This window comes from Pituophis catenifer, unplaced genomic scaffold, assembly GCF_029215685.1.
Source record: "Pituophis catenifer annectens isolate HBS135680 unplaced genomic scaffold, rPitCat1.0.hap2 SCAF_1, whole genome shotgun sequence".
In the NCBI taxonomy this organism is placed as follows: domain Eukaryota; kingdom Metazoa; phylum Chordata; class Lepidosauria; order Squamata; family Colubridae; genus Pituophis; species Pituophis catenifer.
In genome coordinates this window covers 223,305,673-223,324,377 of record NW_027256881.1, presented here as the reverse complement: position 1 = coordinate 223,324,377, position 18,705 = coordinate 223,305,673, and the positions used below count along the sequence as shown (strand labels likewise).

Genomic DNA, 18,705 nt, shown 5'->3' with positions numbered 1-18,705 from the left:
CGGGCTGGCCTAATTTTTTAAGTGTTTTTAAGTGTTTTGTTTATTGTTTTTAATTAATGGGGCCAAATTTATATATGTATATTTTAACTGTATTTTAATATTTGTACTTGATGTTTTTACTTGGCTGTTCACCGCCCTGAGTCCTCAGGGAGAAGGGCGGTATACAAATTCAAAATAAAATAAAAAATAAAATAAAATAAATTTGGGCCTTGATAAAATAATTCAATAGAAGTTTCCCATCCCTGCCCTAATACATAATATACATGGATGCATATTCGAATAAAGCATTTGTGCATACTTTTACTCTTTCCATATTCCCACAAGCATATTCATGCATCTGAGTGTCTCATTTTGGCTAAATAACATTTGCTTTCACTATGCACTTTGCTTTACTCTCTTCACAAAAATGCACTACCATCATTCACTATACTCACAATGGCTGGCTGCACTTCCTTTAGCTTTAGTATCATGGGCTTAGCTATTGTAACCTTAAGGCTCTTTTTGAAAGTGCTACACCATGAGTAGACTTCAGATCGGGTCACCTGTACAGCATCTTTTGGTAACCCTTCAAAGCAGCGGCGGCAGCCACTTTTCCCAGAACTGCTACAGTGCAATTCTGGGAAAAGACATATTTGGTTTCTGGAATTGCTGACAGACTGTCCATGCATGCAACATATGGGCTTCCTCTCTCTTTGCTTGTTTAGATTACTCAAAGCTATTATTTTATGGCCTGTAGTTTTCTAAACACATGAAATGTCCAAATTAGGTCATTAAGCACATGGCAGTATATTATTGCTATTTTGGTAATTAATAGACATAATTTCTATCTTTAAATATTCCATTCCATCAGGTGCTTGAGAAAATAAATGTAATTGCTTATAATTATACACACACACGCACACACAAAACCATTGTTTCACCCATAAATAAGAAAACAGTAGATAGAAATATACTAATTGTAACTTGAACTTAAAATGTTGTATTCATAACCAAGTTTCTGAACTAGCTATTCAGTCAAATAGTCACATCCCTACGCTTCTACCTTCTACAGAAACACATTACAACCTTTTAGAAATCTATGTATTTTCATTTAATACTTTCTTTTCTGGTTTTAGAAATTAGAGTACATTCTTCCTAGTGAAGCAGAATGAAGGATAGGGCCAAATATCCATTAATATTGTATATAAAGGGAAACTATGGAGTTTCAGAGAGACAAAGAGGTTCTCGATTTTTTGAATATTTTTCTGTGTAGCTGTTAAATAATGCAGTGTATGTGTGTGTGTGTGCGTGCGTGTGTGTGTGCACACGTGCATCCGCATACCTGTTGGCATGTAGACATAAAAACTTTACCTTGTACAGTCAGGGTTGCTTCAGTATGAATTCCTCCCAAGTCATTCCAGGCCTCACAGGTGTATTCTCCTGTGTCCTCAGGAAATACCTCTTGGATACAGAGGCGATACACATTGCCTTTCTTCTCAAAGTGAAAATCCTCTGTTTCCTGGATTTCTTTACCATTGTGAAGCCAAATTATTTCAGGGGGTGGATTAGCTGAGCCACAAAACAAAACAGAAGTCTTTGAGATAAAACAAAGGCAGCAGGGGAAGTCTATGAACTATTCTATTAGGCCAACTGCAACTATAAGATAAGGCAGAACAAGAAACTCAAATGGACTTCCTGCTGCCATAACAATATTAAAAAAAGTTCTATTCTGAGTAAAATACAGGGATATAATATAGAACATGTATATGTTAGTGAAATTTTATCTGAACATACTGTACATGCATGCACACACAGACCAATTCTTTGGCTTTAGTCACATTAATGCACCTGTGTCTGATCAATTATTATTTTATGGCTTCCTATCAAAAGCAAAATATGTGTTCAAACATACATATTATGTCCCAGAATTAATGGAACTGTCTTCCCCCATCCTTTTTTCTAATCTTCTAAAAAAATGTCTTTTGTGAAAATAGAAATAATAGTTTCTTCACATGTGCTCTTGGGCACTTTTCTCATTGTGTGTTTTATTGTTTTGCACCCCGTATAATGCTATTATTTAATAGAAAAACTGAGTTTTCACAAATCATTTCTTACTCTTCCATAGATCTAGAAGACAAAGGGTACTATTTATTTGTTTGTACTAATTTTATACCCTAACCCAAACAGGTCTGGCCAAGCTACAACAAAGCCCAAAGAGTGTACAAAAAAATGTAATATAATTAACATATTGAAGTTAACATAAGCATATTCCATTAAAAGAAGGCCATCGTTTTAAAATTGCATGAAAACATTCTAGCTTTTTCGCCATGGATTGCTTTTAACTCCCTTTCTTCTAATTTCAAGCACTTCTTTATTCTACAATGGCAGTGTATTTACCTTAGACTCTATTGGTTAAACTAAATAAGTAAACTTTTTAATGATAAAAAGTTTTAAAAAAAGAAAAAAAGGTAATAAATATGAACCGAAGGCAAAAAAACTGATTGATTGCAAAACAGAATAATACCCTTGTTAAAATTCTAAACAGTTTATTATTTCTTATTTAGTTCTATTTCTATATTGCCTTTCTCCCAAGTAGCCTGTTAAAAAACACAAATATTTACCTGAAACTTCTACTGTCATAATCACTTGGCTTCCATCCATTACCTTGAGATCACTTAGGCCTTTCAGGAGGACTGGAGGAAAGGTTTTATTGGCTGCAAACGGATGTGCACTTTCTAGTTTAATTCTGCTCCTCTTTTCTGCTTAAATAAGGGATACAATGGTTTCCCATAAGGAACTCTTGTAAAAAGATTCAATTACTCTTATCAGAACACAACTTAATAGGATAGCACCATTTCCAATGTAGAAAGACTCAACGCTACTCATCAGAAATCTACATGAACAAGTATAACTCTACATTTACAGATTATTATTATTAATCAAGTATTTTAATTTAGTTAATGCAAAAACTTCTAAAGTAGTTATAGAACACATAACACCAACTTTATTATTTACACATCTTTGCTAAAGATAGAAGTAAAAAATAATATTACATCACATCCTAATTTTGGATCACTCTGTTGAGAAATTTTTTAAAAGATCTTTGCCATTCATTTTTTTCCCCTCGAAAGTTTGTATAAATAATGAGAACAATTATTCTTTCCTAAAGGATGCTATTTGGCTCAAATGTAACTAATGGCAATTAGTTTGAAAAGATGTCCAGGAGATTGAGATAGATTTTTTTTGCAGCTATTAGAATAGGAAATAATAAGAGCAGCATGGTGGCCTAGAGGTGAAGATGCTCACCTCCCACTCGGAAGGTTGAGAGTTCAGTCCTAGGGAGTGGCAGATGTTTCTTTAGCAAGGCGCAAAGAGAAAATATCTGGTGCAAACTCTGCGTAGGCATCAGGAAGGCACCTGGCCAGTAAAATGCTCAGCTCCATTCAGTCGCCATGACTCCACCCCAAATAAAGGGATTAAAGGGTTGTAAAAAGAAAAAAAGTTTAATAAATAATAAAGACAATGAAAATTGGAGTGGGGAGGGAATGGGAGGCTGGGAATCATAGAGCGTAAAGGAGCAAATATTTTAGAAAGAGAAGAATATAGTTTTTATACTATAGAATGTAGCTTATACTATATTTACATGGAAGAATTATATGCTGTTAAGAGAACTTAAGAAAGATAGCTATTTTATTGTTATGAAACTCACTTCCATGATAGTTGCAATTAGTGGATTAAATCCCACCAAGTTTGTGAAAATCATCTTCAGGCAGCCAAATTGACTTTAGATCAGGATGGAAAGGGTGTAGCCTTAGAACCCCATGCAGGTTATCAACATCTCTTCTGGGCCTCCAGAGCACTCCTATTATCATGGTAATGAATTTGGGGGCAAATAATATCTCCAACTTGCAAATAAGCCTTATGTCCACTTAAGGCCCAAGACCTGTTTTAATCTCATCTATTTTTAGGGTACAACGATTGAACTGATTCAGTGGTGGGTTGCCTCCGGTTCTCACCGGTTCTATAGAACCAGTAGTAAAACCAGCTGGAGGCTCCGCCCACTGACCCTGACGTCATCAAAATGCTTCTGCACATGTGCAGAAGAGCACATGCGCTAAGCCCCATTACAAACCACTAGTAAAGGTAAGTAGAACCCACCCCTGATCTGATTCTTATGTAGACTGAAATTGGGAGCTTTCCATTTTAGTGAAAGGAAACAGTTTGACAAGCTGCTTTTTCTCCTATTTTCAGCAGCAGCAGAATTCAGCAGAAGGAATAACCTGACCTATAAATTCCAGAATATAACTTCACACAAATAAAAACATCCATGTAATTATTTTATGGCATATTATTCTCATTTAACACTTAGTTAGCTAGTATTTAAAACTGGCACACATATTGCATGTTAGGCTGACTGGTATGTCTTCCTAGAATTTTCTGGATGCTTTAGTCAGTATGACTTAACTGGGCTCTTGGCCCAGACTCAGCCAAGTATGGCATGTCTAGCTAACAATTTTTTGCTTGCATACTACAAGAAGATACTTAAACAATTCTTTGTCTTTTGTCAAGATGAAAGTACAATTCTTTTTTTATACAGACTATAATTTAATTCCAATAATTCTTTCTCTTAGCCTTCCTATTGTTTAGTGAAGTTTTTTTTGCCTTGTACTACTTAGCTTTGAAGCTAGATGATTAGTATTGTTGACATAGCTGCCATCTCTACCTTAGAAACTATGGCTCTCAACATCCACAAACTATTAATAGAACTAATTGGGTTATAATCTTTATGTGATGTTCAGGAAGAAAAATTATGAGTACTTTACATTTATTTCATGAGCACATAAAGACACTTAAGCAATGAAGCTTGCCATACATTTTTTAAAAGCTTTAAATATTCTATGGACGTATAAATGAACAGTGTTCAACGATGCTTTTATATATTTATATCTATCTCCCTTGGTGTATGGGAATGTCAAATATGCATCTGAGAATATTTCTTTTCTTTTTATCCACCCAGTTGAGAAAAAAACCTTTATAAAAGAGGAGTAGGGTTATTTTGTTTTTGTATTGGGGTTTTATTTTTAGAAGTTGCTCAGAATTGAGTGGCAATATAATTATTTTTTAATAAGTAATAAATAAATCCAATGATCCATTAATGAATAAATGTTGATTTACCAAAGACATTTTAACTTCTACTGCTGTGACTAGTAACAGACATGACTCCTTTCAAATTTATATTGAAACAGATTTTAATTAATAATTTCCATTATTACTTAGCCCATCTAAATATATTAAATAAATATTTTCATCCTGTCCTTTGAGGGGAAATTCTTCTCATCAAAGAATTGATGAACGTTGTCATTAAATCTCCTCTTTTGGTCAGTGGCTATTCTATATATTCTTAACACGCTGAAATGAGCAAGGCAATTATAAATGTGCCATGACAATGAAACAATCTTTATTCCAAAACCCATTGCTCAAGAATCAGTGAGTTATTCAGTAATAACTCACTAATAGTCACTGAGAACTGACACTGAAATCTGTATATTTTGCTTTTGAACTCAGTATAATTTACTTTTGAGTATAAAGGAGCAACATTAATAAAATACAGTTTTAACAAGAGAACAGGAAAGATTAATCCTAATTCTTTTTTAAAAAGTTGTATCTGTCATCTTACAATGTGTTATCAAATACTTCCGCTCCCCCTTGCCCCATTTATATGTGTGTCTCTTCCTTTCGGTTTTAATACTTTGCACTCCAACCTTGGGAAGTTATAATGACACAGGATGTAGATTCCAATGAGAAAACAAGAAGCAGCTTCTCCAATTACTAATCTAAAAATGGCCATGCTTAGTTTGAATGGTTAGAAATGGAAAAGGAAACTTCTAAATCATAAAAAGCATTTTTATTACATATAAAGTTCACAAACAACTTTCCCACAGCACTCCTTCTTACTTAATACAGCAGCTTGTTCATGAATGAAAAGGGCCAGCTTTTATTAGCATCCCGACTGTGAGTGGCATACAATGCTCCTTGAGTCAGCTCCCCAGAGATTTAGGTTCAAGTGCTTCTTCCAGAGAAATACTTTTTTCAGAATGTAGAAAATGCCCTCTGCTCTGCTTTACTTTCTTCTGCCCATATGACAGTTTCCCATGATCACAGCCAAAACTATCAGGAAATTGAAAGGATATTAATTCACGTGCCAATTTCAAGATTCTAACATTCCCCGTTCTGGGGACTGATGTACTAAAATGGGAATGCATTAAAGTACCTTCCTAATGTTTCTTCACTTGCTTAACAATATACTTCAAGAACTCAGATTAGTATCTGACTGGCCAGCAGTCTGATTCATTCAGCAATACAAACAGGGGAAGCCACCAATAATTGCTGCTAGCAACTTTTAGCCAATCAGTGGACTTCTACTGCTCTTAACATTGCATGTCATCAAAGAGTTAATATCTCAAAGACCCATGATTTGGTTCACATTTACTTTTATTCCCCACCCCATTTCAACTTCCAACACATCTTACATGGGTAGTTCTTTAAAGTAATCTCTTATTCATTTCTCATATGGCCACATTATGTTAAGTGTCTCTAAGCGTAAAGTATGGGGGGAGAGGGACAAAGGAGAGGAGAAACTGCTATATATAATGTGTAGATAGATCTCCTTCCCCAAACTCTTTTTTTACAGATAAATATATAACATAGTGTAAATGTGGAATGATTTCTAAGAATAGACAGAGAAAAATTCTCAGCTTTTTTTTTTTTAGATTTGAGGAATTCCCTGTTGTGCCCAAGAATGGCCAAATTTCTATTCTTAGCCTTTGAAAATTTCCTATGAATATTACTGTCATAAGTCCTTCTGTTCTCAAAACTTTAAGCAGGTCCTGAAAGCCTGAGAAATTGGCTACTTTTTTGGACATTTTTGTGGAAACCTCTGCACATATTAAAGGGGAAAGGAAGGGGGTGTGTGCATTCATTTCTTAATACTTATTCACAACTTTCTACACATTTTTCTTGTATTGGTTCTGGTATCTAAGCCGACTGTGTTACCTATTTGCTTGTCCATCAAATGAATGGTTATCACTTCAGGAAATGAAGTCAAGACCTTTTCTCCTTTTATAATAGAAAACTCACAAATTTAAAACTAATCAAATAGTGGCTTTATTTTCTCATCAGTAAGTTCTAAAAAAATAAACAAAATCCAAATTTAGTACAACGGGGAATCATAATCCCTAATGTTTAGTTTCAGGAAAAGAGATTTAAATCGGCCAAAGGAGTCTGTTTGCCAGAGCTTTAGAATAAGGCAGCCAAATAATGCCTAGCCTGAATCCTTTGCAGACACACATGCTCAGCAATACTGACCATTTATGGTGATTAAAATATTGTGTTGGCTCCCAGTCTCATAAATCAACTGAGCTGCAGAAAAACACTTAACTCTCAAAGTGCTAGTTTGCTAAGCGTGCAGAGAAGTAGACATACAAATATTCATGAAGCCAAATCACTCAACCAGCATCTTTCAAATAAAATGTTCCACATTAGAGTTCAGCTCCATTTTGGTCTACATCTAGACATCCCCCCCCCTTACTTATGCTTTGATGCTGTTAATTCAAAGGGAAGAAACAAGCTGCTTAACAGGAACCCAAAATGCAAAGTCATTCTGTTTCTTGCTACAAAAAGTGTTTTTAAAACTGCAATCCCACAAACACACCTTGAAATTAAAAAGGTGTGATATGTGCAAGTCGTATTACAATCAACATAACATTCATGAACTTGTTTTCTTTAATTTCCTATTTCTTCATAGCTCAGCCTGGAGTTTCCCATCAGGGAAAGCATCTACTTTTGCTATGTCTAGAATTGGACAAAAGGATGAGACTGAGAGAAAGCAAACCTTCTCAGCAATTTTGTATATACACAAGATGATCCCTAAATATAACCCAGTCATAATGGCTGTGAGATAACTTTTTCAGTCTAGCAAGAAATAGATACATTGCTTATCTAAATAATTGGGCAATCCACTCTTGTCATCCCATTGGCTTAAATCAAGAGAAATGCAATTAATCCCAGATATGGTCATGTCAGTTGCAACAACTCTATTTAGACATAAATAAAGCAGCTTTTCTTTCGACTGAAGTACTTTCAAGACTTGGCGATAATATTTAATGATACAAAACATGCTATCCAGCAACAATTCCATCTCCTTAAACGCAACCAATATTCTGCAGGGTTTTTTTTTTCATAACTGCAATATAGAGAAGGTTAATCTAAGATGTTATTACATTCCAAGGTTGATAATAATTGTTTATTGCATTAATTACTTGAATTGACTATATTTTCATATGAGTACTGGTGCATGATGGGGGGTTGGAATGAAGTAGTTAACTCCACAGTTTTATAGAACTTCAGATAAAGAAATTAAAACTTAACTGGGCCTGGTGGCTCAGCAGATTAAAAGCATTATGATTAACACCAGCTGTCTGCAATTACTGTAAATTCAAATCTCACCACGCTCAGGGTTGACTCAGCCTTCCATCCTTTCTAAGGTAGGTAAAATGAGGACCCAGTTTATTGCCCCCAGTTGTGGGGGCAATAAGCTGACTTTGTATAAATATACAAAAGTATGAAGGCTATTGCTTAATGCATTGTAAGCCGCCCTGAGTCTCCGGAGAAGGGCGGCATATAAATCAAATTAAAAAACAAAAACAAAAAAACTAAGCCAAATTACCCAAAAAAAAATTTAACGTATGATGGACAATCTGTTCTTGGTGGACACTTGGAAACAAGAGATATGGTACTTATAGGGAATATATTTATTTTTCAAAAATACATAGATCCATTTAAAGAAGTGATATGATATGGATTTCTAAGAAACGTGCAAATAAGATCTCTAAGATGGAGATTCTACCTAAGGCTTCTTCTGATCACAAGCCTATTAGGCCTATTTGATGCCTAATAGAAAATTTTCAATTTTTAGATGCAGAGTAAATGAAGGCTTATTACAGAAAGATGTGGTGATGGACAACTGTAGATAAAGGAACAGACTTAAAGACCATTTGGGATGCCAGTAAAGCTTTTATGAGTGGTTATTTTAATCCAACATAATCAAGAGTTAAAAAGAGAAGCCTCAAGAAAAAATGCAGACCATTTTGGATGAAATTAAAAAAAAAAAAGAAAAAGTTTTACAAAAGTCATTGACTGATACAATTATTATATATCAGATAAAACTTCTATAACAATAATTATCTATACTAATAGATATAAAGACAAAATTAAATATTTGAAATATAAGAACTTTTAGTTTGCAAATAAACCAGGGAAATGAATGACATATAAATTGAGAAAGGAAAAAGAAAAGAAAATGATATTGAAAATTCAAAAAGGAGATAAAGCATTAGTGGATAATATGAATATGGTAAAAATACACACTGACCAGAAAAAAGTGTTCAGGGCAAATACCACAGCTTTAAATATATGTACTGATATGTTAGAAATATATTTTAGGAATATATAGAGTGAACAGCAATCCTAAACAGTCATATACTTTACGAGGGAAAACTCCTGAGGGCTCCGTTTTGGATTTTGGGGGCATCAAGAGCATTAAATGAACATCACTTAATCACAGTGTCTTGTGCATTCTATTGCAATTGTATTCAAGGCAACTTCATCACTCTTCCTTAACATGTGGACTGAGTCTATGATGTAGCATCTGCTGCTAAGGATATTCAGCCATGGCTTAGAAATGCTGTAAATAATGTGCAAGAACCATGTGAAGAACACACTAGAAGCGTGAAGTGGAAAATTTCAATTTCAAGGAGCATCTAAAGAAAAGTAATACTGAAAGGCTATAGTTTTTATTTATCTGTACCTACATCTATAACTAGTCTGCCCTCCAAAAGTCTTGAAAACTTTCTGTGATTTGTAAATGGTGCAGAGCTTGTTCTAAAACTCCTGATAAATATTGACTGAGCAATTAGATGAACCGTAACGTAAAGATATTGTAATTTTGTTCCATAGTACAGCATTTTAAAATTGCTATGACAGCAGTTTTGATTATGCTGCTTGATAATTCTAAGAGTCTCAGCTCCAACATATCTGTAGAATGTCAAATTATAATGGCTTTCATATTGGATGTATAGCATGCCTCTATATTCCTTAGTCATACAAACCTAAAGAAGCAGACATACTTAATTTTTTAAAAAATTAAACCCTTTCAGAAAATCAATAGTTTACACAGTTTCTAAAAACAGAGAAGTATCTGCAAAAATCAGTGGTAATTTGATGTAGCCACTTTCTAAATCATCAAAAGTAATATTTATCCTGTCTTGAGCATCCTCAAAGTTTAGATACAAATTGATTAAACATTGCAATAAAACAGAGTTGCTAGGATTACATTTCTAGGTTTATAGATGTTACAGCCTTGGGTTACTATTAATTTTGGTTTTATTAAAACAATTTGCATACTGTAATTAATGGGCAGGACCAAATTAATTTGTATAAAGCAGACCTACTAAAATCAAGTTATGAAATAACATGATTGTTGAAATGTTATATTTTTCAAAAATAAGTTAATAAATTAGACAAAATGACTCACCCATCTCCTTAAAGTTTATGTATCAAGCAGAGTTAGGCTCAAAGTTACCAACCAATAATTACTGTGTAACTACCAGTATCACCTTTGCTTTAGCATGATTGCTATCTTTAAAGAAATATGTTCATGGTTTTATAAGTACATAACCACAACAAATAAAGCCACCCAGAGTTGTTGGATACAAGATGGGTAGCAAACAAATTTTATTTATAAATAAATAAATAAACAGCCACAACAAATCAACATATTCCCTTTTATACTAACTGGAAGAGAATCCTACCTGGGACCCCCAAACTGTATTTTGCAGCCAGCATCTCTGGGTTGAGATAACCTGTTCAGAGCAGCTGTTCTAAAAAGATTTTAGATGGCTCTAATCTGTTAGCCTGCTGATCAATGAATGGCTGCTATAAGAAGATTATGAAAACTATGGCTATCTAACAAAAACATTTAATGCTAAGGAGCCTACATGAATTATCCATAGACAAAGATAAAGATATGAAATTTCTGTCATGAGGAAAATTTTCTAAATTTTAACTCTAACATTTTAATATTTATATACTGTTTTATATTTTGATGTTTTATTGTACACCTCCCAGAGTCTCTCTTTGAGGGAGAAGGGAAGCCTAAGTACAGTATATGCTATCAGCTGCTTGAATTTTCACCAAATAATTAAACGAGCAGATTAATCAAAGCACTATAAGCAAAATATTGCAAATGATAGGATGTTCACATTAGTAAAAACTGGTGAATGTCTTGGTGGAGATAGGGAAATCCCTATCTCCACCAGGGATTTAATCATCCAGTTATTTATGAGATGCAAATAAAACTTTTGTTTGATACTAATAAAGTTTCTCATCTTTTGTGTAAATTTAGGAGACATGGGATAAAAAAAGTTGCCTTTTTATGGACTACTAACTGACTAAAAAACAAAACAAAATAGAAAGCTAAAATAGAAATAATTGGGATATTTTCTCAATGGAGAGATGTAAGAAGTGGAGGACCTCAGGCATCTGTGTTGGGGTTGGTGCTTTTTAAGTTATTCATAAATGATCCTGACTTAGACTGAGTTTTAAAGTTTGCAACTGATACTAAACAATTCTGGATGGCAAAAAAAAAAAAAGTGTGTGTGGGGGGGGATTGTGACCAACTCCAGAAAAATATTTTTTAAAATGGCTGATTAGAGAATCCAGGGGCAAATCTGACTGAATTTAAGAAAGTGAAGAGAGATGCATACTGGGACACCTATAACTTCATGTATAGACTAATAGGATCTGAGCTATCCACCAACCATCCTAGAAAAAGACATTAAGAGCCTACTGCATAGCCCAATGAAGATGGCAACTCTGTGTAGTAGCTGTGAAAACAGAAAAGCAGAATCAATGCTAAGGAACATTAGAATAATTAAAATAATCTAATCTCACGGTTAGATTATTGCAACACGCTCTGCATGGGGCTACCCTTGAAAAGTGTTCAGAGACTACAATTGGTCCAGAACGCAGCCGCGAGAGCTGTCGTGGGTGCACCTAGGTACACCCACATTACACCAATTCTCCACGAGCTGCACTGGCTCCCTATTGGTCTCCGGTCACAATTCAAGGTGTTGGTTATTACCTTTAAAGCCCTACATGGCTCAGGGCCAGGGTATCTTCGAGACCGCCTTTTACCACATAGCTCCCAGCGACCGGTAAGATCCCACAGAGTTGGTCTCCTCAGGGTCCCCTCAGCTAAACAATGCCGACTGGCAGGCCTGCAGGGGAGGGCCTTCTCTGTGGCTGCCCCAGCTCTCTGGAACCAGTTACCTTCTGAGGTCTGGACCATCCCCATCCTATTGGCCTTCCGAAAAGCGGTGAAGACCTGGCTCTTCTGGCAGGCCTGGGGCCGTTGATCTCGCTGCTGCGATTTGGCGAAATCCAGCCATGAATGGTGTGAATGGGTTTTAATTGTTTTTAATGGTTTAACTTTTAATGTTTTATATATGGTTTTTAAATGCATTGTAAGCCGCCTTGAGTCTTCAGAGAAAGACAGCATACAAGTTGAATGAATAAATAAATAAATAAATATGCCAAAATTGTTATGCTCTTATATAGATCTATAATCTATGTTATGATCTTATATAGATCTATGATCTAGCTGCAGTTTGATTTATGCAGAATGATTTATGTTTATATAATTGAAGAGGAATATAGTGGAACAAATAAAATTGCACAAAAGGACAATAAAAATGATTGGTGACCTAGGAATTAATAACCACAAGATATATAATGGGCATTAACATGGATGGCTTTAAAAGTCCAGAAAAACCCCATTGGTCACTGTGAAAAACAAAATGGAGAGCCAAAGTGGTACAGTAAGTAAGGTATTGAATTAGGATCAAGGAGATCAAGTTCAAATCCATTCTCAGTCATGGAAGATTACTGAACTTGATGCCAGACATTCGCTCTCAGCCCAATCTACTTAATAAAGGAAATGCTACAACTGCTGCCGGAATAGACTAAGTGTAACCTGTAAAATGAAGCGAAATAAAATAGAACACAATACAACCCAATAACCTGGCTCAATAATGGTAGCTGCGAGAGGGATCTTGGAGTCCTAGTGGACAATCCCTTAAATATGAGTCAGCAGTTACCAAATTGCTGCAGCTACCAAAAAGCCAATACAGTCTGCATTAACAGAAGGATAGAATCAGGATCATGTGAAGTGTTAATACCACTTTAAAATGCCTTGGTAAGACCACATTTGAAATACTGCATCCAATTTGCTTGCCACAATATAAAAAAGAGGCTGAGACTTTAGAAACAGTGCAGAGAAAACCAACAAAGATGATTAAGGGACTGGAGGCTAAAACAGAAATAGAATGATTGCAGGAATTGGGTATGTCTAGTTTAATGAAAAGAAGGATTAGGGGTGACATGATAGCAGTGTTCCAATACTTAAGGAGCTGCCACAAAGAAGAGGGAGTCAAGCTATTCTCCAAAGCACCTGAAGGCAGAAGCAATAGATAGAATCTAATCAAGGAGAGAACCAACCTAGAACTAAGGAAAAATTTCCTGACAACAATTAATCCTGAGAACAATTAATCAGTGGAAGCTCTGATACTAAGCTTGACAGCTAGGGAGCCACAGAGTAGAAAACCTGAGGGGAAGGTCTTCAAAAGGGACTCCCCTGCTAATCTAAGTAATGGAAAGATTAACGGAAGAGACAATCCTTCTGATAATAAGGACCTAAAACTATTTACAATGTTAAAGGTCAATGCCATCACCTTAAATTGAGCCCAAGAGTCAATAATCAGCTAGTACAGGTCTTTTAGAATAAGCTTCACGTGATCCCTGTACTCCAGTTAAGCGGCCTAGCATTTTCCACTAATGGCATTTTCCAGATATTTTTCAAGTCTAACCCCACATAAATTGCACTGCAGTAATAAAGACGGCATGCAGCCATTGCTAAATTTGACCAGCACAGAAAAGATTGCAGCTGGTACTTCCAACAAATATGATGCACTTTACTGGTGCCTCTGCAAATCGAATGGCAGTTGGAGGTCAGGCTTGACCTCCAACTGCAACCTTAACTTGCAGGAGAACAGCCTCTTCATTCAAAAGAGGCTTCACTTCTCTCCCCAAGAATCTATTTTCCTCAACAGCACCTTCTTCTTCTCTGGAAGACAAGCTTAACAGACATGTAATGTAGGGAGGATTTTATTCGCAGGAGTAGCAAATCAGCAACAGGGAATGCTCTATGTTCAAGATATTTCTATATCCAGTTGACAGAACATCTTCTTTGGGGCTGGTAATATGCTTTCAGTTTTCAAATCTGATCACATAATCCAGTGGAATGTATAAAGACACACTTGTCCCTCTTTTTTAAAATGTAATTTTCCATTTGCTGTACAAGCTGCTTATATACAATAATCTTTTTACAAGACTGTTAATGTGAAAATCTCTTGGTTGGGTTCGTTATTTCTTGTTTTCTTCAATAATGTATTTTTAAGGGAAAAGCTCCAAAGGATTTCTGGAGAAATGTTGTGTGTGGGTCCACTTTAAAGCCATTTAGTGCCAGGTAACCTTCTTCAAATTATTTGCTTCATCATAATCTATTTGTTTGGAGAACACAACCTAGAAAATCCAGAACTGTTGGATTTTAATTCCTGTCAGCCCCAGCAAGCATGACTGATGAAAGGGGTTGATACAAGTTGAAATCCAAAATTTCTAGAGGACATTGAATTGTTTATCCATGCTAGTTTTCACCAGTTAAATAGGTAGTGTGTAGACTGGAGGGTTGAAGGTATTTTTGTTGTTCTAGAACAGGAGTGTCAAACTGGTGGCCTGCAGGCTGGATGCATCATACACAGGCCATGCCCACCCCAGCTCCGCAAAGGCAAAAACAATGTGATATGTCATGTGATGCAATTGAGTTTGACACTCATATCCTGGAACCTTTAGTAGCCTGAAGTAGTACAGCAAAGATATGAAATTTTGTATTCTCCACAGACAAATAGCAGTGATTGTCTAATGACATTTCCTAACAATTTTGTGTTTTGAGCACTGCAGATTGAGATTAATAATACAGAGGATTTGCATAGATGGTGCTATACGCAACACAATGTCTTTAAATGCAATAGTATAACTTGCTTTTATTTTGCTTTATTTTATTTTGCTAAAATAAACCCCTGGTCCACCGTTTTGTTCTGTTTCTTCACTGGAGCTATGTAGGGAATGTAGATTCATTCAAAACAGCAATGGATACTTGGAATCATAATTAAAATAGTTTGAGTATGTTACTTTGCAAAACTTGAAGCTAAGCAGATTTCTGCCTAGATTGAATCTGGATGGAAGACTGCTTGAAGATTAAGATAAATGTGAAATTAAAAACTTACTGTGTCAGCCAACAGAATATAGAAATTTTAAAAGTGGAGTAATGAAGGGGCTCATTAGTTCAGTCTTCTCACCTGGAGGCAATTCATGGTTCCTCAAATTGTCATTCTTATCTCTATCTCTTCTCTATTCTAATTTATCTTTGCAGAATAGACTTCTTCAACAGACAGATTTGTATATGTTGGAGTTACAGATTTCAAAATCCCTTGCCAACATTGTCAAAAGCTGACCAGAAATTTGGGAATTTACAATTCCAAAATAACTGATGGACATCAGATTGAGGAAGTTTGCTGTAGAATTAATCAACATTGGAACCAGAATAGTAGTACAGAAGGAAATAATTTCAATTGGAGACAACTGCACTTTACTATAATTTACTAAACAGTAACTCATTAATGTTTTTCCAAATCGATTGAAAGATATCATGCTACTAAGTAAAGGTCAAACACACAGGCAGGGGTTTTTAAAAGCAGTGGGATGCATAAAACTCCTCACAAACTCAAATATGCCTCTTAGCGGATAAGTAGATTAAGACATAAGAAGATATATCTGTCAAAGATATAACAAGATCAGTTAATCAATGACCACTGATGGTATCTCCACTGAATAAAAGGCATAGTAAACAAAAATCATCAACAAAGAGAAAATAAAGTAAAATAAAGTTTTCAGTTCAGTCTTCAAAGGACAGATCAGCTGGGCATTTATCTTCATAATTACCTTTAACAGTAACCTGAGCACAGCAGGAAGCTTTTCCAGCAGCATTTTCTGCCAGACAAGTATATACTCCATCATCTTCTGGTAAAGCATCTTGAATAGTCAATTTCGCAATTCCATCTTCAAAGTCAGAACACACATACTGAATTTGTTGATCTACAGAAAACAGAAGGAAAACCAAGAAATTGGCTGACGATCCCAGTTTTCACCCACAAAAGTATAATGGAAGAGTTTTTCCTCAAATATGGACCCTTTTAAACTAAATCTGTATTATGCACAATCGTTCACCATTTGATAAAGCATTTACGACAGCCCCAGCAATAAATTATTGTGGACACTTATAAACTAGATGAGCAGATTTAAAAACAAAAAAGCACAGTGATTGTATACATACATCAGACACTTTGGCAAGTGCCTAAAACTGAAAGTAATTCTTTCCAAGAATGATTCTTATTGTCTCTTTAGCACAATTTATTGTGATGAAAAAAATGATGATATTACAAGAACTCTAGCAAGTGACTACTTCCCATTTAGAACCAATGTGACGGAATAGAGAATTTAAACGCTGTCTGCCATCTGTCACATAATCTCCCAGACATACCGTCAATACTTGCAGCTGATAACTTGAGGATGGAAAAGAGCTGGGAAAATCAGATAAGGCTTCTTTACAGAACAGGGACAAACAATTAAGTGGCTATTAAGACAAAAAGGGCTAATAAGACAAAATGGGAATAAGTAATTTTAGACAAGGAATTTTCTGGATGATTCAGGAGCACTGAAGATAAATCAGCATGGATACCTCTGTGCAAAAAAAAGAAGATATGGCATAATGGTAAAAGAGACATGCTATCCAGCATAGATGCCCAGAGAGGGAGAAAAGGATCCAAAGTCTAAGACAAAGTTCAAAATGCCAGCTATGAGAGATTGCCAGTTAAGTTTTAACTGAAGCCCTTGATTAACTCTATGGGGAATTTAGTAATGGCTATGTTGATAGCAATAGCCTAAAATAGGCACATATAGTAATTTTAGGAGAAGCAATGTTATTCCAGGGAATGACAGAACTAATATTGGAATGGTAAAGCAAATAGGTCAAATATCAATTTGATACATTCTATTCTTCTAAAGTAAAAAGCAGCAAAAGTTGAGAGATTAGTCTTTTGATCTTCACTTTAAGTTAATCTAGAGAAAGTAAATTTTTCTACCTTTAAAATTATATGAATAGACAAATTTTGTCTCATAATATATATTTGGAAAGAGACCTGATTTTCTAGTAGGCCTTCTGTAATGTGATGGGAAGTGGGTATCTTAAGTGATAATGGATAATTTTGTACCTGGCTGTTTACATAATGATCTCATGAATCTTTATCACTCTGGAAATCATTTATTTCAGCAGATATAGATACAAAATGCTAATACAAATAAAATCTAATTTAATTTGAAAATTCAAAAAAAAAAAACCCTTTCCTTCATGTAGGGAGCCATCTTTGCTTCACAGCAACTTTGAAAAGTCAATCCATTAGATAATGAACATAATACTTCTGCCTATTTTCCCAACAACAACCCTCTGAGTTTGGCTGAGAGAAAGTGACTGGCCTGAACTCACCCAACCTAAGGAAAACCTATATATATTTCTGTTCAACTTCTGTTTGTATTTGATCAATTTAACAGAATCTTTGATAGAACTTTCCTTTCTTTAAAAAAGTTTCAGCAAGAGAGAAAGAAAAAAAGAGAGAAAGAAAAAGAGAAAGAAAGAAAGAAAGAAAGAAAGAAAGAAAGAAAGAAAGAAAGAAAGAAAGAAAGAAAGAAAGAAAGGATTAGAAAAAAGGCAAAGTTGGGAGTGTAGGAGAAGAGTAACTTCAGACCTTCTTTGCTAGATACAGATATAAAGTATAGTAACCTCTTACTCTAAGATTAACAATAGTACATAGTATTTCTATAATCATGAATAGTTCTAATTGTCAAATCCTAAAATTAGAGTTTCTTTTCAGTTTCAAACAAAAAGTCCAAACATGGTCTCCATGTAGAAAAAAAAGTCTTTTCTATAATCAAACTAGTCAGTTTCACCATCTCAGTCAGTTCCATTAGCTATTTTGATAGAATTTTCCTAAGGAATTTCTTGAGCTGAAAACACGAAGGGATGATTCTTTCTTTCCATAAACCGCAACTTGATTAACAAATTGTTCTTGACATTGTTTATCATGAGCTGCATGCTGTTTTTATTATTTGAAAATGTATATGGAATTCTAAGCATAACTAAGGACATAGTGTAAAAATCAGTTTACGTATAACGTCAACATAACTTTGAAAGAATTTGAACAAGGAAGGTGCTTCTACCACAAGTCATTTAACATCTACAAATCAATCTGGGATGTAAAATTGTTTCTTGAGATGTCAAGTTGTTGGTGGATGAGTGAGGATGTGTTGTATGTTGGAGCGCCAAAAATTTCTGTGTGGATTTTTTATTTTATTTTATTACTGTTGTTGTGAACCACCCGGGGTTATGTTGCATAAGATGGAGTGTCTGTGTGAGGGCTATATAAATAATTTAAATAAGTA

General features: G+C 35.0%; 1 protein-coding gene across 1 annotated transcript in view; it reads right to left on the bottom strand.

Annotated features, from left to right (window-relative positions):
• The window catches only part of MYLK (myosin light chain kinase), a 194,398-nt gene that overhangs the window by 89,092 nt on the left and 86,601 nt on the right, over positions 1-18,705 (bottom strand). The window contains exons 11-13 of the mRNA XM_070950178.1: positions 16,153-16,305; positions 2,601-2,741; positions 1,351-1,548 (exon numbers count right to left, since the gene is read on the bottom strand). Of these exons, the coding sequence (XP_070806279.1) occupies positions 1,351-1,548; positions 2,601-2,741; positions 16,153-16,305 (492 nt within the window). The remainder of the gene's footprint in view (positions 1-1,350; positions 1,549-2,600; positions 2,742-16,152; positions 16,306-18,705) is intronic.